Source organism: Apostichopus japonicus, chromosome 7, assembly GCF_037975245.1.
Source record: "Apostichopus japonicus isolate 1M-3 chromosome 7, ASM3797524v1, whole genome shotgun sequence".
Classification (NCBI taxonomy): domain Eukaryota; kingdom Metazoa; phylum Echinodermata; class Holothuroidea; order Aspidochirotida; family Stichopodidae; genus Apostichopus; species Apostichopus japonicus.
In genome coordinates this window covers 13923012-13948351 of record NC_092567.1, presented here as the reverse complement: position 1 = coordinate 13948351, position 25340 = coordinate 13923012, and the positions used below count along the sequence as shown (strand labels likewise).

Here is a 25340-nt window from a genome sequence, read left to right as displayed (position 1 = left end):
GTCGCGAACCCTATTTGGAACATGTAAACTCTTTGACAATACAGACTGAGACAAAACATTATAATGGTCAGACTAAGTTCACCTTTCGGGAAACATGGGTCAGGATTTCTATGATACGTGTGTTGGGAGAGGGAGGGGGACAAAAAACATACTTACCCGACTGATTTAGTTAGGTAAACCTCTATGGAAGGACCAGATGCGAATGAAGAATTTTAGACATGAGTGGTGCTGTCCCAGGGTATAATAAGCCGTCTCCCAATAAAGGGTGAGGGTGGGGGTGGGGAGTGGGTTTCCTACCCCAGAAAATGTAGACGTCAAATGATGCATTATGAGACATATATACGTCATATCCATCTCAAGGTTATAATTTATACTAACTTTGTGACGATGACTTTGAAAGAAGATTTAGCGTTTGCTTTGGAAAAAGAAAATGTTCTCTTGGGTAATTGAGCCGTGCTCAGGTTTTTAGAGGTTATCATACCCATTGGCTAACATCAAGTACAGTATACTGTTCCCTTTCTTTGCCCCCCTACCGAAATCAGTCGGAAGAATTTTGGAATCAATGGCGGTATTACTATCTCTTATGTGAAGTTTAACATCTTATCCCCCCTTCCCTCCCTCTCCCAGTACAAAAAGTTGCGCCCCTACTATTAGCGGTAGAACAATAAAGGGTTGATCGGGGTCTGACAAATATCACGTGAATATTCTCAAGTTCTCCTGATACACTAATATTGTTGTAATATATAAATGACATTACTGCCATATGCATGCTCACTGGTCACCAGAAGTCTGTCATATATAGGCTACCATAAACGATCATCACAACATCTCTGAAACCCTTATATACGAACTATATATGCGGATACACATGTGGTTTGCTAAAAACGTCATTTATAGTATTTGGTCACTTTTCAAGAGAATCGTGGTATCCGAGGCGTAGGAAGAAAGTTCAATCGAGGGATGGTAGGAAGGGTGGGGTGGGGGTTGGGAGAGGGAGTAGAAACCTCAAAGGGCAGCAACAACCCAGCATGTTTCACAAGACGTGTTTTATAAAGAAGTGAATAAACGCTTCAAATCTAACGAGCTGTGCTCAATCCATCTGCGCATTGAAGGAATAAACAGCCAATTGGGGCTAAGCAATTTTCATTGCATATTCAAATTGTCTGGGGTATTGTCTGTTAAACAATCGACCGCTCATCAGCTTCCAGACTTACATCGTGATCAACTAATTGATATGATGTGAATACGGAATTGTGTACAACCAGCTCCATATTGTAATCACAATTGTTGGACTTGAATATGCATGAAACATTACATACGTCATCCAACATCATGACCAATTAAAAGTCACTATATGGGTGACTTTATTCGACGCTCCGTAATAACTACTGGCAAACGGTTGGTAATTCTCCATTAGTATCACATAACGGCAAGACATACATATGTACCTACTTACCACAGGAAAAGACACATTTGATAAACTTAGATTGTTTTTCCCTTTCCGACTCTGGATTTGTTCAAAATGGAGAAAGGAGGAATAAAGCAGTGTCGATCACCTTTTCTTATTCATCTTCTGATTGCTGTCATTCTGCTTCTTGGAGGAAGGTCTCAAGGTAAGCTTAATTTTACCCCCCAAAAAGGTACCTTTTTAACAATGATATACATTAAGTGCCCATGAGTGAACAACAGTAAAAGTGTTCTAGGAACAACCATGTCGACATAATTTTAGACCTTATTTATAGCCTACAAGTGATTACCTCAGAAATGCATAACGTCACATTTATTTTTTTCTGCTTCTGGGGATGGACCCCCAGATCTCCCACATGACGGAGTTCCCTTCAACGATCCCAAGGTCATACCAGTTATCTTCGTATAAGAGTAAAGGTGAACTGTGATATGCTATACTTCCAGCACAACTGGACTGTAGTAATATAAGCCAGCGTTGCCAGTTGCCCCCCCCCCCCCAAAAAAAAAAAAAAAAACACGTACATGTAGTTAAATCCTACTTAAGGTATTTATAGGTTTGGGTAAAAACATTTGCCACTTTTCACTCGATATTGCTCATCTAAGAGGCCCCCAAGGCCCCAACTCTCAACGAACTGCGAACAAACAAAATTCCTACCCACATATATAGGGGCAGTTGTCAAACAAATAACAACAACTTTGCCTTTGTTATTTGTTCCCCCGATTTGAAGAAAACTGGCCGGTTGCCTCCCAGAATAATTGGCAGCCCCTGGTATAGGTAATATTATTTGTGTTACACTTCTATTAGGCTAGGCCTATAAACAATAAAGATTCTAGAATCACTTTCTGTTTATTTCATGATTTTTCATCCTCCGAGGAGGCATTAGAGCCACAATACAATGAAGATGGGAGATAGCATAGCTAGGGGTATTTGACGTCGACTCATTTGAAGGGGTCTGGGATTATTCCCACCCCCCGACCCCCCCCCCCCACCCAAACCAAAATAAGCCTTATATAAGCTTCAAATGGTCCATAACGAGACGTATTTGGATTAGACTCGGGATTTAGGTCTATGTAGATATATATCTAAAAGGCATTTCCCCCGACTGATTAAATTAATAATGGTGGCTGAACTTTTGTTCAATGGGCCGGAGTCTTATGAAGGATTTTAAACAGGAGGGGGACTATATACTTTAGGGTCACTGAAGTCGAATCCTATATGAATGCGGGGTCTGGGGTCCTTCCACAGACAAAAAATCAATATCTCTTAAATATCTAATGGTGTAGTCTGAGGCATACTTAATTTTAATGTAGGTCAAAATAGGTAGATTTAAAGGGCGACCTAAATCTTCATGGGAGGGTCATATATGAGAATAAAGTATTTTATAAAGGATCGAGGGGTGCTGCCGTGGTGTTATTGAAGCAGACTCTCATGTATCAGGGGGAGGGTTAGGTGCCTCCTCCAGACCCCCCCAAATGACCCCCCCCCCTCATGCGCATGCCTCTGTACAGAAGAAAAGTATAGAACAGAAATAAAGAATGAAATAACAAAACAGCTAAGTGCCTATAACACTATATAAATGCAGCAAAATCTTATGACTAATTAAGTCTAAATGCTTTAAAATTACATCACAAAATAAACTAGGTGGTTGTCTGATGACTTCGATACAAACTCACAATGTAAAGAATTTCAAATTTAGAGTTCAAAAAACGAATTAAATTTTATTGTTTTAACTAATCAGTCGGGGGAAACGCATTAAATCTATACTTATATAGACCTAAATTATAATCTAAATATGCTTCGGAATTCAACATTTGATTTTCAGAAGTTTTTTTATGGAGGAGGACCGCCAGGCTACCTTCATAGGAGCAGGCGTCAATGAACCTAGCCTATATGCTGTCCCCATCCGCCATTCGCCTCTAGCCTAATCACAAAAGTTCAGGCAAACTACCGGAGGGAAGTTGGAATTTGCCCCCCCCCCCCACCTCCATCCCACTTTGAAATCCTGTGCACGCCAATGCTTATGGACATAAGTTAATTGTTTCCTTGTGTATGAAGATAGTTTTATAATGTGGCTCTTATAGGCCTACCTCTATGGCAAATTTATATCCATAGCACACTGTGACATCTGTTAAGGTTTAATTCTTCAAGTTTCCCACTCAAAGGCAGTGGCGGCGGAACCGGGGGAGGGGCCTGGGGAGGCTCAGCCCCCCAATGAAAAAGTTGAGGGGGCAAATGCATGATAAGCCCCCCCCTCCCAATATTTATGTAATTAATTATTTAATTATTGCATTTAATTGCAAGTAGTAATTTACTACACTCAAAAAAGTCTTTGCGAGTACACTACGAGTAATAGCTACTCTCTTAAAACACCATCGAATATACAAATTAGAATGTTTTTACAGATTTTTACGTGCAATCTGAGAAATTGCAGGCTTGAGACCCATATTTTAGGGCTAGGTATTTGCAGCATAAAACACTCGGGAAGTGTCGTTTCCGGCCATCTGGGGGTTTAAAAAACCCAAAATTTTCTTGTACGCTTCGCGCCAACCGATGGTGGCGCTCCGCTTAGATAGTCTCCACACATTAGCCCCCCCCCCCCAATAATTTTCCCGTTCCGCCGCGCCTGCTCAAAGGTGTTATAACAAATGTTCAAACGAGTTAAGAAAAAGAGTCACTTTTGGGGGGGAAATCCCTGTCGCCAGTGTAATATCCTACAGTATGGAACATACAACGTTCATGGGTATACGTTGGTAAATATACAAAAAATGAGAGAACTCAATTGTTAAAGCAAGCAGGTATTTTATTGAACTGCCTTCTACATTACAAGAGCAAGTGAACAACTGACATAGAGAGGAAGTAATTTCATATAAGAACAAACATGGCATGTATTTGGTGGGACATGTATTTTCATTCATTCCATATGTTCTTGACATTTAAATTTTATTTCTGTGATATATTTACATACATATGATTTGTATAGTGTTATTGTGTTTGCACTTAAATTTCAAAGTGATAAGCTACGATTGTCTTTGCTTATTCCTGGCACCTTGCCAACTTCAGCTTGGCGTCACATTATACTTCTTATTGTTATTGGAGTAGAACGCGTGGTAATAAATGTACGGAAGCGTAAAAGAGACATATTGATGAGATGCAACAACTCGCCAATATGTAAAGAAGTTGACAATTGACGTTTTTTCGAGATGTATCGAGATGATACCAAATCTTTCAAAATCTGAAAATGTATCTTTGTCGAGACACATCTCGCCAAAACGTCAATTTTCCGATTTTTTGTCAGCTTGCAACATATTCCTTCTTAATACAAGGGTATTTTTGTCTGCCAACGGAATATCCCTTTATATTAACATGGAAACTATGTTTTATTTTCAAATAAAATAAATAATACTTCATCATAGTTAATTATCGCTTCATTCAAATTCGTAATTTAAATCACCACAGTCATACGAAATGCAATAGCAAGTTGTACAAGGGCAGAGTTAGAGCACATTGTCAGTCAAGGATCCCATCTCAAAATCTTCTCCCTAACTCATGATATGGTCGATTGAATGGGACCAATTTCGACTGGTCAAACCCCTTATTCTTCCTTGGGATGGATCACATTGGGTAGTCTGTGATGTCATACCGGCAAATGTTTTTCAAAACCTTTATTTTTCTATTATAATCTTCTTGTTCCTTTATCCTTGATATAGTTGTAATGCTCGCTTAGCTGTCAAGGTTCTCTGCCATTTTTAGAATTTCAACAAAATGCAACTGTTTTTTTTTTAAGTAGAAATAATACTTTTCTCTGTAGATACGTTACTTAAAAATCATCCAGAAAAGCAAAAAACATTTCCGTTGGATTGCCATGATCATATCATTGACTCTTTTGTTGCCAGATGCATTCAGAAAGTTCCACTTCATTTTGTAAAAATTCATATCGTCACCTTATAACATCCTATGAGGGTGTGGGTTTTCCCTAAGGATACAGAAAAATGAACAACTTCAGCCAGTAGAAGATATCCCTCTAAATTTTCCTGTATGATGAGATAAATAAAGTTTTGAAGCTTCTCAATATAGAAGAAGTAAGTGTACACATAAGCCTTGATCTGCTTACAGGGGGTAGGAGTCAGGGGGGGGGGCACAGGGGGCACGTGCCCAACTTTGTTTCCAAAATAGCAAATATGCCCTACTGGCAAATAAAATGTGCCCCTTTGAAAAAGAACTGTCTTTTGGAGTATCTTAAGCCTTTGTTTATTTTAATATTTTATATTAATTATTTATTTTTAGTCTGTACATGCTATTTAAAATGGCATCCCATATCATTTTGTAGCACATTTAACAATAAACAATCTCAATAAATAAAAAATCAATGTTGCAGCTCATTCTACTAGGATACTATTCTTTCCCTATTGATGAATGCCTTGCTGAACTACAAAGGAGATTCACTGGAATTACTGCAGGGTCATATTATACAAATACTGAATGGTTATGAGTGCAACATCTTTCAACGAATGAAATATTTGCACTATTGCACGAATGGAAACCATTCATGATTTGTTTTATACAACATATTATATTAAGATGGGTAAAATGCACTCATGCAATAGATTGTTTTGAACAGACAGGTTTCTCTGCTCTCTTACCATTGAAAAAAAGTGCTACCAAAAAAGTATAACCCATGGTTCTATTTCATAGAGTGGAATAGAGCGGATTTTGCATGCAATCAACGAGCAATTGACCAATCAAATGACCAGAATACAATTAGGTGTTGTATAAACAATACTAACCCATACGGAGGAAATTATTTTTAATGCAGCAAATGGCATAGCTTTTAAAGGGTGTAAAGGCTCGCACGAAAAAAAAAAACGTCTAATGCCGGTAATCTGACCTAGTTTCGAATGAGGTGTAACAGAAGTGTTAGACACCACCATTGAAAATACACACACAGCTTGCTACCGTCGGTAATTAGACACTAGTGTACAGTCAGTACATACAGCTGCAGTCAATACCCACAACACAGTGTATAAACGATACAGCGATGGACATCTCAGGTCCAGCTAAAGATAACAAGGTATCACGTTTCATTACTGTCTGCATTTTGTAGCGACACGAACAAAACGTCACTTGCAAGCAACAGAAATTTAACTTTTTCAGATGGCCGCACGCGGTTTGGGGCGAGTCTTCAATGCCTTTAAGATATCAGATCAGCTTGGGAAAACACCAGTGACATTGATTTCCTGCAGTTCGATGCACAGCTTAGGTTGTTAAGGAATTCTTTTCACTTCAGCAATTTCCTGATGTGAAAAGAATTACATCAATGAGCACAATCATTTCTGCTACAGCAGAACACACAAATGTCCAGCCCTTACTTTTCAAAGCTCATTCATATATATTTGTTGGCTACTTTAAGTACCGCTTCAGCTGAAAGATCGTTCTCCACACAGCGTCTTCTAAAGATTTATCTGAGAAGCACAATGTAACAAAAGAGATACAACAGTCTGATGTTATTGAATGTACACAAATCTAAGACCGATGACTTGGATTTAACCGAGGTTGCTAAAGACTTTTATTCAAGGAATGAACACAGGAGGATTTTTTGTTGTTGAAAGTTCTAAATTATGGATGGAGAGAAGTACAGATGTAGGTTAATAGAGTCATGTGCACCATAACAGTATTGATAGCATACTAACACATCATATATATTTAAGTGATATGGCCATTGGCCGGCATGTGTATCGGTTTATAGCATAACGAATGGTGGTTATGGAATGAGAAAGTGCCCCTCTGATGTTGTCCCCCCCGCCCACTTTTTGGAAGCTTCCTACCCCCCCCCCCCTGTATGCTTACCTATCTATTGCAGCAATAAGGTGGTGGATTACCTGGTTACTTCTCGGACTGAAAACATCATTTAAAATTATTTGCAATTACTTTAGTTCCCTGTCATAGCATACAAGAAATTCATTTTTATTTGAAATTTTGTTTATTTTGATTCAATAATTTAAAACGATTACATGAATTATACACACTTTAGAAAAGTATAAGAACAATATCCCGAGTGTAAATAAAAAACAACTTGTTGATAAATTTATCGTAACTATTCCTGTAATGTTTCATGTGATTCTTGTTCAACAGCTGCTCGTTACAATCCTGGTCCATGCCCGGGGGCAGAACCGAAACCAAACGACCATGTTACAAAAGAAGGTAAGTTCAACAACGAAGCAGTAAACTAAATCTATACACCAACCGTTACAGTTTAGGAAAAATCCACTCGAGTGACGTGCACAGGATTTGGAAGTTGATGGCTGGGGGGGGGTCCCTTACCGATTTAGGAAGAGCTTGGCGATTTATTGAAGGCCGTCCTCAGCCCGGAGGCGTCGGCTTATTCTTTCTCGAACAAAAATGTCATAATCCTCGACTGTGGTGAGGGCATGGTGACCTCATCAAGGGCGTAACCACATAAAATTATATCACTCCCCTAATAAAATCAAGGGAAATAAGCCCCCCCCCCCCCTCTCATACACAAATGCGTTAATTTAATGTACATACACATATATAGTATGTAAGTATGTTACAATTGAAGCGTTTGAAAAATTTCAAAATTTCCAAACTATAACACCGTGTGCATTTAAGCAACCTCCATTGAATATTTCTCAAAGGGTAGGGGTTTAACTCCTTAGACCATCCTCAGACGACATAACATCTGATGGTGATTAGAGGTTTCCGTTGCTGCCCCCCCCCCCCTCCCTCTCCTTGCGCCTTACAATGCTCTTTTCATATTTCTCGGGACCTTCAGCCAGTTTCTGCGGTCAAGTTAAATGATATTAGTATCATATTTTGTTCACATTATCTGTACCAAAGTTACATCCAATGCCAGCAAGCTATCACGTAAGCTAACAACATATATTACTTTATGTGTTTACATTTGATGCTGCATGCAGGACTTTAATAGGGACTGTATAGTCATTGACATTAATACCGGTAAGATTGTGAAAGGATTTTTTGTTTGAGGCGGTTCGAGGGTTATTTAATCGATTTGATGTCTTCTTTATGAAAAGCAAGGTCAAATATACTGTATGGTGTGCCCATTATGAACTTCTAATATTTAACCAGAGATATAAGAAACAGCCAACCACAAATAAATGTGATATTTATTTTATTAATTTCCCATAACATTATTTCAAATATCACAAACATCTAATAATACACAGATAGAAACATATTGTTTTGTAATTACCTTTTCACCTTTGAGAGGAATTCATTCTATTTGCAGGGTTAGACTCAATTATGAAAAAAAATATGACACAAATCGGATAATAAATGTAACCCCTCCTTTCCTTCGGTCAAGGTAATTAGGACAATGGGTCAGCAATATGTGTATCAAGTGGGCCTAGGCTTCAAGACAGGATAAAATTGTCTCCATGTCCGAATGGTTCAATGCTGATATATTCAAAACAACTGCTGAGTCAGTTCTACACAGGTTTACAATGAAAGACACAAAACACAAAGAAATGTACCATGAACTACTTATATTTTCAATCCTCCAGTCGTGGGAAATGGGGATGTTATAAGACTATCAATGGCACAAAACAATCAAAAGTATCTTACATCACAAAATATGTCAACTTGACCACACTCTTAGATATTAATTCTTGCAGTTACATAGAACATACTGGTTACTGTGGTACTGAACACTGTACATCAAGATGCAGCACAGGTGGTAAAGACAATAATAACAATAGTAAGGTTACAGTGTGCACTGTACTATACACTGAGCATTTAGAACTTAGAAAACTTAAACTTATTGTCTATGGCCATGACAAACGTTACAATAAATGGAATACTTAAACTTATCTGGTTTTACACTGGTGCTGTCGCGAACTGCTCGCTTTCTTTCTTCAACGCGGAAAAATCATTTTCGCGAATTAAGGTTCCGGTGTACATCAGTGTGCTCCATAATAAACTTGGTAATATACTGCAGTCCAGCGATTTACAAAACGGTATGACAATTTAATAAAATAGTTTAGAGTGACATCTACAGCACGGTGGGGTAGAATCCGGTTCCTTAGGTAAATATAAAGTACAGGTGGGCTCCAAGAACAGCAATTAAGTAAAATATGAAAAGTCCATGGTAACCATCTCGGCAAGATCAGGAACAGTGGCCACAAAGATACTAATATGACATCCTCATCATAATTTAAGAATATAACTTTACATGATGAACATCTTCGAAACTCGCTATTTATACAACACTTTTTCCTTTAATAAAAATATTATAAGTACAATAGATCAAGCAAGAGAAGTCTTGCTCTCTCCAGGTGAAGAAACGAACTCAAACTGTAACAAGATACAATGTTACCAGAACTATGTGACAACAAGTGACAACAACTCTAGGCCACATGGCTTCCCCACATCCTATTGGTTACTTCTAGCAATGATCCTGTTGACCAACTAATATGATGACCAGTCAGTAATTACATGATGGATTAGTCCTTATAAATATTCATGTCACCATGTGCCTTCCCTTCCCCAGCACTGGGCTATTTTGTAACCCTTTCCCACCATACACTGTGACTCTAAATACTATTGTCCCAGGTATAAACCACAAGCGCTATTGTCTAGCAAGCACAGTTTATCTCAGGAGAGATAAGCAGCAAAGATACATACAAAAAGGCTTTGTGAAAGTAAAATAACCATCACTAATCTGCAATATACTCAGCAGAGGCAGGAAGTATCTGTTTACTCTTTTTAATTAAAACTATCTACACTATTGACAGAAACTGCTTCTACTAGCAAGTGAAAACAACAAACCCACTGTGTCATTCATGACACCAGGGTTACATAAAAATAAAATATATTCTTGTTTTATTTACAATCACATTGTTCTTCATCTCTAACTACTAATTTTCATAAGTAATTAACCATTGGAAGTCGGATATGTTTTATTCTTTCGGCAAAACAAACTCAAGATTCCACGGCAATCTTATGGATATGTCTTGGATTCAGACTACAACAATGAACAACCATCACAGGATGTGTTAAATACTAAAGACTCAAAACTTACCCAAGCAGGGCCCTTACACTTTGATATTCCCCTTAATTAGTTTCTTGTGTTGTAATTGTCTCAGCTTATCAAAGTTTATCCTAGTCAGTTTCTTTCATAACGTTGGTGATAGTTCAAATAAATGGAATACTTGATGCACGTTGAGTACAACCAGGGAGTTGTTATGGAACAACATTCAGTGAGCGTGTGGTGACCATAATTTGCTACAGTAAATTGTGCCAGGAACCTAAATTATGAACAGGACATTGTTGTGTTAAGAATTGATAAAACATCAAGATCTATTAGAAGTATGTAGTGTGATGGTGGCCATTTTGTGTGGCAGTGTATGCATATCTGTTGCTGGTCAATTTTGTGATTTCAGACATGGTTATGAGCATAAGAAAAGGCAACTTTTGGAACAAGTTGATTATGGTGGCGTCACGTCATTGCCAATGAACCTACCATTGCAAACTATAGACGTGCAGTATATGTGGGTATAGAGGCTAAAGGGGCCAAGGTAACATTAAATAAAGAAGCTTCTCATTTGCATCACTTTAAGTACATATATGACTCGTTTGTGATCATACGCACATACTGAACACTTAGGCCTCATTTGTATTGTCTTTGCTAATTCATGGTAAAAATCATCTCTTCTTGAGACAATATTATTGTCTGTATTTTGACCTACTGATAGCTACCAATATGTACTCAAGCAAACCTGTGGAGACCACTACAATGCAAACTACTAGCAGTGAAACAACTGGCTCGACTGTCAGGGAAGGTACAGTTAATGTAGATGTTAGGTATGCAAGGGAAGAAGGAAGGATTCATGCTTACTAGTTCATCTGAGCCTCTTTCTTTGAGACCATTGCCACGTTGTCTTTTATTGATTTTTGTTACACTTTTTGGATCTGAAATGTGTTTATAACATTGACAAACGACAAATTTCTGACATTACATCTTAAGGATGTACAGTAAAGAGAGCAAAATCAGATCATTAGAAACCCGAGAAAGCTTGTTTATTGCTGTAAAACTTAAAAGCTTAAAAGCTAGAGATCTGTAAAAACTATATGGTTAGCCTGTATTGTTAGACCTATAATATTATAGATACATTATGCAATGGTTCACTGTAAGCACCATACCACCCTAACTTCACGCAAAGACAGTATATTGCCCTCTTTGTTTTGTTTGTGTACGGTAACTCCCTGTGGCTCCCTTAAGTCGCGTACTGTGATATACACTGTAGTCGCTGTCCTCGTTAGTCAAATTGTAACCACTTTTTCAATCCCAATTATAATCTACAAAGCCTTAACGGAAACCGCCAAAATTGCCATGTGATCGAGTAAACATCAGTTTTGTATCTCCAGACACTTTCGTGCTTTATTGCACCTGTTCAGGGGAATAATACGGTAAACTTCAACACATGCCGTAAGTAAGGGAACTTTTTCCTTGTTTCGAGCAGTTAGACTCTCCCGACCTTTGCAAGTATAATTCTCTCTATTTCTGGGTGAATCTGGTCAAACCATCCATGAAAATCTGAAGCTGAAGGATAGCAAAATCAGCGAGAGCTTCATCAAAGCTATCCTATCCTAACCATCCCTAGTTTACCGTATTCTATATAATACGGTAAACTAGGGATGGTATAGGGCATTATACCATCATACTGTACTTGGAATTGACGGTAGAATTTGTCAATACGCTGGCACGGTAGACAAGTCATGGGACGTATGTATTTATCAGAACTGATCTCTAAAAGGATCTGTCTGAAGTACCGCGAATTTGAGCACACTAAGATAGTACAGCATGATTTTATATCACTAAATTAACGTACCTGATGTAAAGAGTCAGCAAAACGAGATATTATTTTTGGTTTTCTTGTTTTAACGATAGCCAGCGAATCAGTGGAGACCACCCCAAAGCAAACCACTACCGGTACTGGTGATGATCCTTCTATTGTGGTGAGAATTACATACTTAATTAAATACAATTTTGAAGTAAGAGAATATTGTGTTTGGGGAGTAAGATTTAAGATTCAAATTTTGATGATGATATGAGCAATTATGATATTGCCTTGCTGTACAATACTGTATGTTGGCTGTGGAATTATCACTTCCAGTGTAGACGAGAGATCTCACAGAAACAGCAAAGAAATAAGCTTGGAATACTGTAAATAAATAGAAGGAAAAAATACTGAAATTGGGATATTTTTTCCCCATTTGTCATCCAAATAGTAAAGATACCCATGAAACTATTCGGTTACGATGTCTCTCTTTGTAGGAGAGAAGGTTTGATGTTGTGATTGGCATTTAAAGTACATTCCATGAATCTTGGCAACATCAACACTATCAGTACAGCCAATTAGAACATTCTGTTTGTAATAGCTTAGAATGGTCAGAGATTTGCAATTTTGACACAAAGTATCCAGGCATCAATGTTTCCAGATTGCCTGAATTACCCCCAAACAAAATGTCTGTCCACTGGACTGTATATAGGATGAGGAACCACCTTCCATGTGACGTTAATGTTTCTCCTCATTCAGCATATTGTTCTGTAGGATTTTTGTTAGCTATTTTAATACTCAAAATAAAATAAAACTGTTAGCAAACTGCTTATCCACTAGAAAGCCTGTGTAATAGAATGTGTAAAAGTAAGCTGGCCTGACGTTTTTTTTTTTTTTTAAGCCTCTGAAGAAGTTCCTGCTATGATCGAAACTTCAGGCCAACTTACTTTTACACATATTTTAATACTCCAATAAAAGTAAAAAGAAAAAGCTGGATGATTGTGTATATATATATTACCCATAATAAGATAAGATATGTCACTTCATGGATTGCCTGCTTGCTATTATGTAACTTGTTATGTTATTATTAGATGAAAGACTGCTTGGATGTCTTCAATGCTGGTTCTACTACCAATGGCATCTACACAATCAAACCAACTAACTGGACTGGGGATTCATTTGATGTCTTCTGTAGCATGACTGACGGAGGAGGATGGACGGTAAGTCTAGTATGACCATAGACGTAGGAGGCGGGGGGCTGTGGGGGGGGGGCTGCAGCCCCCAACCAAATATTTTTGTGAAAATTCGGGCAATATGCTAAGAATTTTTCGGACACCTACTGAAAGAAAAATAATTTGCAATGTGTTTTTTAATGGTTAAGCTTATATTATTGTTATTATTATCATTATTATTGTATCGACTTCCCAAAATTATAACCAATATGGAAGGACTTTAACACGGAAAATGACTATGTTATTTGGGCTCCTACGCTTATGAGAATGACATCCTATAGTATAGACGATATATTGTATATATATGTATAATAGGACTGACGGAGGAGGATGGACGGTAGTCTAGTATGACATCCTATAGTATAGACGATATATTGTATATGTTTAATATGACTGACGGAGGAGGATGGACGGTGAGTCTAGTATGACATCCTATAGTATAGACGATATATTGTATATGTTTAATATGACTGACGGAGGAGGATGGACGGTAAGTCTAGTATGACATCCTATAGTATAGACGATATATTGTATATGTTTAATATGACTGACGGAGGAGGATGGACGGTAAGTGTAGTATGACATCCTATAGTATAGACGATATATTGTATATGTATAATATGACTAACGGAGGAGGATGGACGGTAAGTCTAGTATGACATACTATAGTATAGACGATATATTGTTTAATATGACTGACGGAGGAGGATGGACGGTAAGTCTAATATGACATCCTATAGTATAGACGATATATTGTATATGTATAATATGACTGAAGGAGGAGGACGGACGGTAAGTCTAGTATGACATCCTATAGTATAGACGATATATTGCATATGTATAATGTGACCGACTGAGGAGGATGGACGGTAAGTCTAGTATGACATCCTATAGTATAGACGATATATTGTATATGTATAATAGGACTGACGGAGGAGGACGGACGGTAAGTCTAGTATGACATCCTATAGTATAGACGATATATTGTATATGTTTAATATGACTGACGGAGGAGGATGGACGGTAAGTCTAGTATGACATCCTATAGTATAGACGATATATTGTATATGTATAATAGGACTGACGGAGGAGGACGGACGGTAAGTCTAGTATGACATCCTATAGTATAGACGATATATTGTATATGTTTAATATGACTGACGGAGGAGGACGGACGGTAAGTGTAGTATGACATCCTATAGTATAGACGATATATTGTATATGTATAATATGAATGACGGAGGAGGATGGACGGTGAGTCTAGTATGACATCCTATAGTATAGACGATATATTGTATATGTTTAATATGACTGACGGAGGAGGATGGACGGTCAGTGTAGTATGACATCCTGTAGTATAGACGATATATTTTTTAATATGACTGACGGAGGAGGACGGACGGTAAGTGTAGTATGACATCCTGTAGTATAGACGATATATTGTATATGTATAATATGACTGACGGAGGAGGATGGACGGTCAGTGTAGTATGACATCCTGTAGTATAGACGATATATTTTTTAATATGACTGACGGAGGAGGACGGACGGTCAGTCTAGTATGACATCCTATAGTATAGACGATATATTGTATATGTATAATATGAATGACGGAGGAGGACGGACGGTAAGTCTAGTATGACATCCTGTAGTATAGACGATATATTGTATATGTATAATATGACTGACGGAGGAGGATGGACGGTCAGTGTAGTATGACATCCTGTAGTATAGACGATATATTTTTTAATATGACTGACGGAGGAGGATGGACGGTCAGTGTAGTATGACATCCTGTAGTATAGACGATATATTTTTTAATATGACTGACGGAGGAGGACGGACGGTAAGTCTAGTATGACATCCTATAGTATAGACGATATATTGTATATGTATAATATGAATGACGGAGGAGGACGGACGGTAAGTCTAGTATGACATCCTGTAGTATAGACGATATATTGTATATGTATAATATGACTGACGGAGGAGGATGGACGGTCAGTGTAGTATGACATCCTGTAGTATAGACGATATATTTTTTAATATGACTGACGGAGGAGGACGGACGGTAAGTCTAGTATGACATCCTATAGTATAGACGATATATTGTATATGTATAATATGAATGACGGAGGAGGACGGACGGTAAGTCTAGTATGACATCCTATAGTATAGACGATTTATTGTATATGTATAATATGACTGACGGAGGAGGATGGACGGTAAGTCTAGTATGACATCCTATAGTATAGAAGATATATTGTATATGTATAATATGACTGATGGAGAAGGATGGACGGTAAGTCTAGTATGACATCCTATAGTGTAGACGATATATTGTATATGTATAATATGACTGACAGACTTAACAGATGGGTGAATTACAGTTCAGAATGGATTTAATTTGGAAGATTATGTTACTGCTCATTCACATGTCATCCTTCCTTAGGTTCGTTCTACAAAGAAGTTAACTGCACTTTCACATTGAAATGTTATTGAAAATAATTTGGAATTATTCTTTCGTTCTTACATTATATACAGGTATTCCAACGTCGTGTTAATGGTTCCGTTGACTTCTATCGCAACTGGACGAGCTATAAAGAAGGCTTTGGTGAGCTGGACCATGAGTTTTGGTTGGGAAATGATAAGTTGTATGACCTCACCAATCAAGGTGACTATCAACTGCGGATCGATATGGTGAACAAACATGGAGCTCCATACTACGCAAAGTTTGACTTCTTCCGGATCCACGATGAAAGTGACAATTACAGACTGTCTGGATTGGGAAATTACAGTGGAACTGCAGGTTTGTCCAAATTATAGGTTTCTCCCTGTGTTTGTTGTATACAACTTCACTGTACTATTAAATATCATGTTCTGTTGTTTTTATTTCTTTGTATGTCGTTCATTTTTTCGGTTCCTTGCTTGAAGCAAAGGAACCTATGCAGTCAAGTTTGTGTGAGTGTGTGTTTGTGTGCGTCTGTGACGCTTGCTGAAGTCCGCCGTGATGGAGTGATGGATATTTGTCATAATCAATGTGTAGATGTGTTATAATGGGAAGGTGTGCCCTATTGGTTTTGACGCTGACCTTATGAATATTAATGAGGTTATAGAGCCAAACCTAAAAATCTTTACATTGCAATAACTCCGCAACATGAAGTTGGATTGTAGCCAAATTTGGTTTAGAATCGTTAGTTCATTGCTGGCCGGTACATGTAGGCCTAAATTTTGGGGCAATCTGGGTCTAAAAATTCCTCGCCCTTTTTTCGGCCAGGTCTGCCCAAATTTTATTTCCACCGCAAATGCATTTTGGGACACATTCTTTGGGCCCGAATTTGAGGGGCCCATTATTTTTTGAACTATTTGGGCCCACATTTGTGATCTGTTAAGACATGACATAAATCAAGCATAATTAGGCCTACTGGCAGTGAAAATGATAATACATCACATGTTATGCAGTTCATAATCCGAGCAAAATGACAGTCAATGCAGCAATGAAAAGACATAGAAACCATGTTCGTACAGTGACATGCTAAGGTATCACACATAGACAAGCACAACTTGCTAACCGTGATAAGCTGAGATAAAACATGACTCAAATATAACAGTGATATGTGATGTAGACTGTCACAGAGATTTAGCAAACATGTCCTGATGGACGGTGATATGTAATGCAGACTAGCTGTCACAGAGATTAAGCATAAATGTCCTGCTGTGCAGTGATATGTGATTACGACTGTCACAGAGATTTAGCATACATGTTCTGCTGTGTAGTGATATGTGATGTAGACTGTCACAGATTAAGATGCATGTCCTGTTGTGTAGTGATATGTGATGTAGACTGTCACAGAGATTAAGCATAAATGTCCTGTTGTGCAGTGATATGTGATGTAGACTGTCACAGAGATTTAGCATACATGTTCTGCTGTGTAGTGATATGTGATGTAGACTGTCACAGATTAAGATGCATGTCCTGTTGTGTATTGATATGTGATGTAGACTGTCACAGAGATTAAGCATAAATGTCCTGCTGTGTAGTGATATGTGATGTAGACTGTCACAGAGATTAAGCATGAATGTCCTGCTGTGCAGTGATACCGTATGTGATGTAGACTGTCACAGAGATTAAGCATAAATGTCCTGCTGTGAAGTGATATGTGATGTAGACTGTCACAGAGATTAAGCATAAATGTTCTGCTGTATGGTGATATGTGATGTAGACTGTCACAGAGATTAATTAAGCATAAATGTCCTGCTGTGAAGTGACATGTGATGTAGACTGTCACAGAGATTAAGCATAAATGTCCTGCTGTGAAGTGATATGTGATGTAGACTGTCACAGAGATTAAGCATAAATGTTCTGCTGTGTAGTAATATGTGATGTAGACTGTCACAGAGATTAAGCATAAATGTCCTGCGGTGTAATTGATATGTGATGAAGGCTGTCACAGAGGTTAAGCCTAAATATCATGCTGTTTAGTGACCTGTTATGTAGACTGTCACAGAGATTAAGCATAAATGCCCTGCTGTGTAGTGATATATAATGTAGTCTGTCACAGAGATTAAGCATAAGGTCAAAGGTCATTTGAAGTCAATAGCTCCTGGTTAACTTAGTAGTGTAAACTTTGCACTTACAGACTTAGAGGTGGAATGTAGATTACCCAATATGAGTAACCCTTATTGATTGTAAAGAGGTAAAAAGTCATTAACGTCAACATTGATCAGTACTAAAGACTTCGTACCCAGGCTCACATGGTGTTAACTTGAATACGTCTCACACATTGTATGTAAGTTGCCCATGGTGAGTACAAAACCTACTAACGCTGTTAAAGATCAAAGGTCATTGAGGTCAGCATGGGTCAAAATCTTGTAGTACCGCTCAGCTAAGTGGAAAAAAACGTGGATGAATCTAATTTTTGGTATGTAGTTAGCCCTGATTCAATGGTAGCAAATTATATGAATTTCATATTTGGTTTATTTTAGAATTGTTGATGCCAACTCGGTGGTGCCAATTTGAATGAATGTGGCATTGACTTGGTTGTTTATTAAGTTCATCATGTAAACCTTTCTTAACATGGAGTTTAGTTGTCAGGGATTCACCAAACTTTTTTGGTTCGTGGTTCAAATGTTTTTTGTTGACAAATGGAGCTTCTTTCAACTATATATTACCCCAAATTTTAGGGCTAGAGTTTTTAGTCTCTGTAGGTGTCAGGTTTATGTTGACTACTATATAAATGTACTGTATAGTATTGAGATAAATTGTCCTCCGTAGTTACAGAACATGCTGCGATGTTGTAAGAATACTATAGTTGTGAAACAGAGGGAGGTACGTTACAATATGAAAATCCCACATTATTTTTTATGGAGGGCAGATGACACACAATGTCCAAATTAAAAGTTATCTCATATGAATACTCATTTAGATATGAACCAATAAACTATACGAAATGTACGTCCGAGTTTACGGAACTGCCCAGATTCAACATACATCCAATCATATTTACCAATTGTTTAATGTATCTATATTGTGATAGGTCCCTTAATTGTGATTGATTGTAGTTTAATGGAATATCTGTACTTGTTTAATTCACAGACACAGATGGAGGTGCCCCTGGTGGTTATGCTTTGAGTACTCATCGTAACTCTGCCTTCAGTACCTTTGACAGGGACAATGATAAAGCAGTTGGCAGTACTAACTGTGCTATTAGTAGGCATGGTGCCTGGTGGTACAAGAACTGTGCAGAATCTAACCTCAATGGTGACTACATGGCAGCAGATGATGCTCTATCAAGCATACAGTGGTATTTTCTACCTGGAGGTCATTATAACATCAAATACACAGAAATGAAGATAAGACCTGTCTAGATACGGTTCTTTCCATTAAGTACTTGATAAGAGGATCAAAACTAACAAACACACTGGAGTTCAGCAAATATATCATCCATATCAGCAAACAGAAATATTACAGATAACCCAAATTTCCTCCCCCCCCCCCCAGCTCCTCAAAACTACTCTAAACAGACACAGACTCACCCAGGTGTGTTTTACATTCAGACCGAGGACCCCATTGTTTTTACACTCTTTAAGTCCACGTACCCTACCTAATCTTAACAATATCCATATTAACAATAGAATTTGTCTGAGGACCTGGTGATTCTTCACGTCTGAGGACTCGCAATTTCTTTGTCCAAGCCCTCAGCCAGGATACAAAACAAGTGCAGACACACACATTCTTTATGTATTGTTTTCAGTCCTGAAATAATATATATACTAATATTGTGTGCACAGGTATGAGTTCAGATACGTGTTCTCAATAAGAGTAGTAAACCATACCACGGGATGGGTGGGATAACCTATTGGAATTCTCAACATGCATTTCTCACAAAAAGTTTCATCTTAAAAGGTGTTGCTGAATCAAATGCACTGTAATATTATCCTAGCCTTTATGCATAGTTTACCCAAACATTAGATTGCATAACACTGTTGTACACAGAATTTATTAAATTATCTAAGTGACTCTATGTATTCCATTTGAATTACTATGTACATATGCGTGTTTGATATTTATTGAGAATTGATTGGTAGAGACTTTCCAGCAGAGGAAGGGGCTCTCTAGCATTCTGATAAAGGGGGCTGTGATATTATTCCTGAATCAAGGTAACACGGTCGCACTCACCAGATAAGCTTGGATACACACATGCTTGGAAATTGACTAGTTCAAGGTTAAATAAAAAAGGATTTAAAATGCACAAATTAAGGTGTTTGAAGTAATTAGTTTGACTTCTAACTTCGAAAATATGTTTCAAAAACCTGTCTACAATAATTAGAAAGTAAGTTGTATATATATTCTATTTGTGATTAGCTCACAGTACCAATGTGATATACGGTCTGAGACTACAGCTTGTCAGGTTCAAGAAACTAGGTAAGATCTTGTGACAGCACCCTCTGTTGGATCTGGGGGATAGCTGGAGACAGTGGCGGAGCTAGGGGTATTGGTCAGGAGGGGCGAGAATGGTCTGCAGGGGCGCTTTCGACACTATCTAAGCGGAGCGCCACCACAGGTTGGTGCGTAGCGTACAGATTTTTTTTGAGTAAACATACTACCTTGATCGCCTGAAATGACCCTTTCCGGGCCTGGCTAATTTGCAGATAAACGAAGAATAAATAGGTGTCATCGCCAAATTACACCAACAAACTGTGACAAATGTCAATAGGTAGATGAGAGCGCAATAAAAAGGCAATAATCGCGAATAAGTAAAAAGTGGTAAAAAGCTGAAAGGGCGCCAGCAGTCTGTCGGGGGGGGGGGATCCGCCCCCTGACTGTATGGACGCTCCGCCACTAGCTGGAAAGCCCGCCCCCATTGAGAAGTAACCTCTTAATCGTGATAAAGTCAAACTGGATGGGTAGGTATGATAATGAATTAATGGTAACCATCTGTATAGGTGATGTTGAGATTAGCTCAATGTTAATTTGTGTAAACACGGTAAGCAGGCAATGATTATAAGGCTTTTTAGGTTGTACATAAGATTGGTAAACAGTTTATGATTACATCAGTTTGGTAAAGATGATTATACAGAAGGGAGGTAAACAGTTTATGATTACATCAATTTGGTAAGGATGATTATACAGAAAGGAGGTATACAGTTTATGATTACATCAGTTTGGTAAGGATGATTACATCAGATTGGTAAACAGTTTATGATTACATCAGTTTGGTAAAGATGATTATACAGAAGGGAGGTAAACAGTTCATGATTACATCAGTTTGGTAAGGATAGTTATACAGAAGGGAGGTAAACAGTTTATGATTACATCAGTTTGGTTAGGATGATAACATCAGATTGGTAAACAGTTTATGATTACATCAGTTTTCTAAGGATGATTAAATATGATTGGTAAACAGATTATGATAACAACAGTTTGGTAAAGATGATTATACAGAAAGGAGGTAAACAGTTAATGATAACATCAGTTTGGTAAGGATGGTTATGCAGGAAGGAGGTAAACAGTTTATGTTTACATCAGTTTGGTAAGGATGGTTATACAGAAAGGCGGTAGACAGTTTATGTTTACATCAGTTTGGTAAGGATGATTACATCAGATTGGTAAACAGTTTATGATTACATCAGTTTGGTAAAGATGATTATACAGAAAGGAGGTAAACAGTTTATGATTACATCAGTTTGGTAAGGATTACATAAGATTGGTAAACAGTTTATGATTACATCAGTTTGGTAAGGATGATTATATAGAAAGGAGGTAAACAGTTTATCATTACATCAGTTTGGCGAGGATGGTTATACAGAAAGGAGGTAGACAGTTTATGTTTACATCAGTTTGGTAAGGATGATTACATCAGATTGGTAAACAGTTTATGATTACATCAGTTTGGTAAGGATGATTATATAGAAAGGAGGTAAACAGTTTATGATTACATCAGTTTGGTAAAGATGATTATACAGAAAGGAGGTATACAGTTTATGATTACATCAGTTTGGTAAGGATTACATAAGATTGGTAAACAGTTTATGATTACATCAGTTTGGTAAGGATGATTATATAGAAAGGAGGTAAACAGTTTATCATTACATCAGTTTGGCGAGGATGGTTATACAGAAAGGAGGTAGACAGTTTATGTTTACATCAGTTTGGTAAGGATGATTACATCAGATTGGAAAACAGTTTATGATTACATCAGTTTGGTAAGGATGATTATATAGAAAGGAGGTAAACAGTTTATGATTACATCAGTTTGGTAAAGATGATTATACAGAAGGGAGGTAAACAGTTAATGATTACATCAGTTTGGTAAGGATTACATAAGATTGGTAAACAGTTTATGATTACATCAGTTCGGTAAGGATGATTATACAGAAGGGAGGTAAACAGTTTATGATTACATCAGTTTGATAAGGATGATTACGTAAGGGAGGTTAACAGTTTATGATTATATGTATATGATAATGGTGATTATGTAAGATTGGTAAACAGTTTATGATTTCATCAGTTTGGTAATGATGATTATACAGAAAGGAGGTAAATAGTTTATGATTTTATCAGTTTGGTAAGGATGATTACATAAGATTTGTAAACATTTTATGATTATATCAGTTTGGTGAGGATGGTTATACAGAAAGGAGGAAAACAGTTTATGATTTCATCAGTTTGATAAGGATGATTACGGAATGGAGGTAAACAGTTTATGATTACATGTTTATGATAATGGTGATTATGTGAGATTGGTAAACAGTTTATGATTACATAGTTTGGTAAAGATGATTATATAGAAGGGAGGTAAACAGTTTATGATTACATCAGTTTGGTAAGGATGATAACATAAGATTGGTAAACAGTTTATGATTACATCAGTTTGGTAAGGATGATAACATAAGATTGGTAAACAGTTTATGCCTACATCAGTTTGGTAAGGATAATTATACAGAATGGAGGTAAACAGTTTATGATTACATGTTTATGATAATGGTGATTATGTGAGATTGGTAAACAGTTTATGATTACATAGTTTGGTAAAGATGATTATATAGAAGGGAGGTAAACAGTTTATGATTACATCAGTTTGGTAAGGATGATAACATAAGATTGGTAAACAGTTTATGATTACATCAGTTTGGTAAGGATGATAACATAAGATTGGTAAACAGTTTATGCCTACATCAGTTTGGTAAGGATAATTATACAGAATGGAGGTAAACAGTTTATGATTACATCAGTTTGGTAAGGATGATTATATAGAAAGGAGGTAAACAGTTTATGATTACATCAGTTTGGTGAGGATGATTACGGAAGGGATGTAAACAGTTTATGATACATGTATATGATAATGGTGATTATGTAAGATAGGTAAACAGTTTATGATTATATCAGTTGGGTAATGATTTTATGTGAAGTTGGTAAACTGATTACATTGGTTGGTTTATGTAAAGGATATAAGACTAGTGATAATATATTTGTTTGTTTAGAATGAGAATTCACCATATTGTTTCATTGTTGGTTTAATGGTCACATCTGCAGCATGTATATCTTCACTATATTGTCCATCAGTGTGCTGTATATACAACCCAGGCTTTAAAGCAGTTGTTTATGCTTCACTGTGCAGCATTTTTTTTCATTTAAGATACTATAATCTCCATTGTATAGATATATAAATATGTATTTATCTATGTGTTACTTAATGCAAGATTCATCGAATAAACATAGCGTAATAACTATCAATTCTAGTTCTCTCCATGTTCTTTGGTCACTCGTTCCATCCATATCCGGGAGTCATCATCAGGGGCAGGCTGACCCATGACCTAGACCCCTGGGCAAAACTGCGGTCATTACGCCAGTGTTTTAAACAACAATACTCAAGTCACTAAAATATCAGGTAGTTAGCGAATCCAAGAAGAATGTAAAACAATATCCCCCATAGAACTAACACAGTGACTTGAGTCAATGATTAAACTGGTGCCAGGAAAATCACTGATAATTACTTGTACTTAGGAAGAAGTGTCTCATTACAACTCTGTATTATGCCAACTCGACCAGAAACATAGCCAGATATAAATAGGTGATATGCAATCAATCCCCCCCCCCTCTCCACCCTCCCCCAACTCCCCAGAGGAGAGTCTGCATTCAACTAAGCCCAGTCATAGTTTGGTTTTGGCTGAGTTTTCGAACTTGTCACCTTTTGACATCTAGATATGGCACTATCAGGCTTTCTCTGTTCAGGACAGGTTTTGGTTTTTATTCCCAATTTGATAGTTATTGTGTGAGAAATTTACGAATGAACATTATTTAAGAAAACTAATAAATATTCTGATTTTAAACACTTATCTTCAGGCGGTTATCGGTCATACCATAGGGCCCTGGCAAAATGAGTCCACACCAGCTGCACTGACCTATTTACGAGACTGCCCATACCTCACCCCCACCCCCCACCCCTTGCATCCTCTCCCAGGACAAAGTGTCGAGATTAATCCCAAGTTCTGAAATACAACTTTATCGTAAATGTATAAGGCCTACTGATTCAATATTTTCCAACTATCAGTTTTACAGTCATTAACGAGATCATTATGAAGAGACATAATATTTAATGAGCGTGAACATCAGAAAACAACTCGAAGGTTGACTGAGAGCACCAAATTAATTTTGATATATAGATCGCTAAACAAATCTGTTATCACCCCAGAATCGAGAAACAACCCTCGGAACATCCGAGGCCTATCAATTAAAGCGGCTGGCCTACTTAGTTTAACACACTATCCATTGGTTCAGTTTCCCAGAAGCAACACCCTACTCAATAGGAAACCAAGACCTATGGCCTGGAATATTGAAATGTTTATTGACAGTACATTAACAGTTTATCAATGACAAATAGTGTTTAATGTCGACCAATGGTGCTCTGCTGTTCATATGAAGTTACAGGAACAATGTTTTGGTTGAGTTATTGCCATTTTTGGTTTCTTGATGGAAGCAAATAAACTTATGCAGTCGGGTGAGCGTGTGTGTGCGTCTGTTACACTTGCTTTGATTCACGATAACCCAACAACGGAGTGTTGGATTTATGTGGATGTATTATAGTGAGGTGTGCCCTATCGTTTTTGGCGCTGACCTTATGAATATTAATGAGGTTATGGGGTCAAACGTACAACTTTACATTGTAATAACTTGCGACCTTTGTTGGTTAATAGCTGGTACATGCAGGCCATCTGGGTCCCAAAAACTCCTGAGCCCATTCTTGGGCTGAGTAGGCCCAAATGTTTTATTTTCACCTCAAATGCATTCCGGCACGAATTTGTGGGGCCCAATATTTTGGG

The 25340-nt window shown here is 37.5% G+C and overlaps 2 protein-coding genes across 7 annotated transcripts in view; both read left to right on the top strand.

Moving 5' to 3' along the window:
• LOC139969401 (fibrinogen-like protein A) overlaps positions 1-23282 on the top strand; it is a 162264-nt gene extending 138982 nt beyond the window's left edge. For both annotated transcript variants that reach the window (XM_071974333.1, XM_071974332.1), the window contains one exon: positions 21105-23282. The gene's annotated coding sequence lies outside the window, so the exon portion shown is untranslated. The remainder of the gene's footprint in view (positions 1-21104) is intronic.
• Positions 1419-23282, top strand: LOC139969400 (fibrinogen-like protein A). 5 transcript variants are annotated; one of them, XR_011793716.1, is made up of 8 exons: positions 1419-1613; positions 7598-7666; positions 11200-11286; positions 12396-12463; positions 13377-13505; positions 16062-16326; positions 19114-21104; positions 22816-23282. XR_011793716.1 is itself a non-coding variant. In XM_071974329.1 (7 exons), exons 1-7 carry the CDS (start codon positions 1523-1525, stop codon positions 19383-19385), a joined length of 981 nt encoding a protein of 326 aa, XP_071830430.1. In that variant the 5' UTR covers positions 1419-1522; the 3' UTR covers positions 19386-23282. The 5 variants fall into 5 exon arrangements, 3 of the variants coding, with proteins under 3 accessions (XP_071830430.1, XP_071830431.1, XP_071830432.1); XR_011793715.1 differs by having other exon boundaries at positions 21158-23282; XM_071974329.1 differs by having other exon boundaries at positions 19114-23282.
• Positions 23283-25340: the final 2058 nt, after the last annotated feature.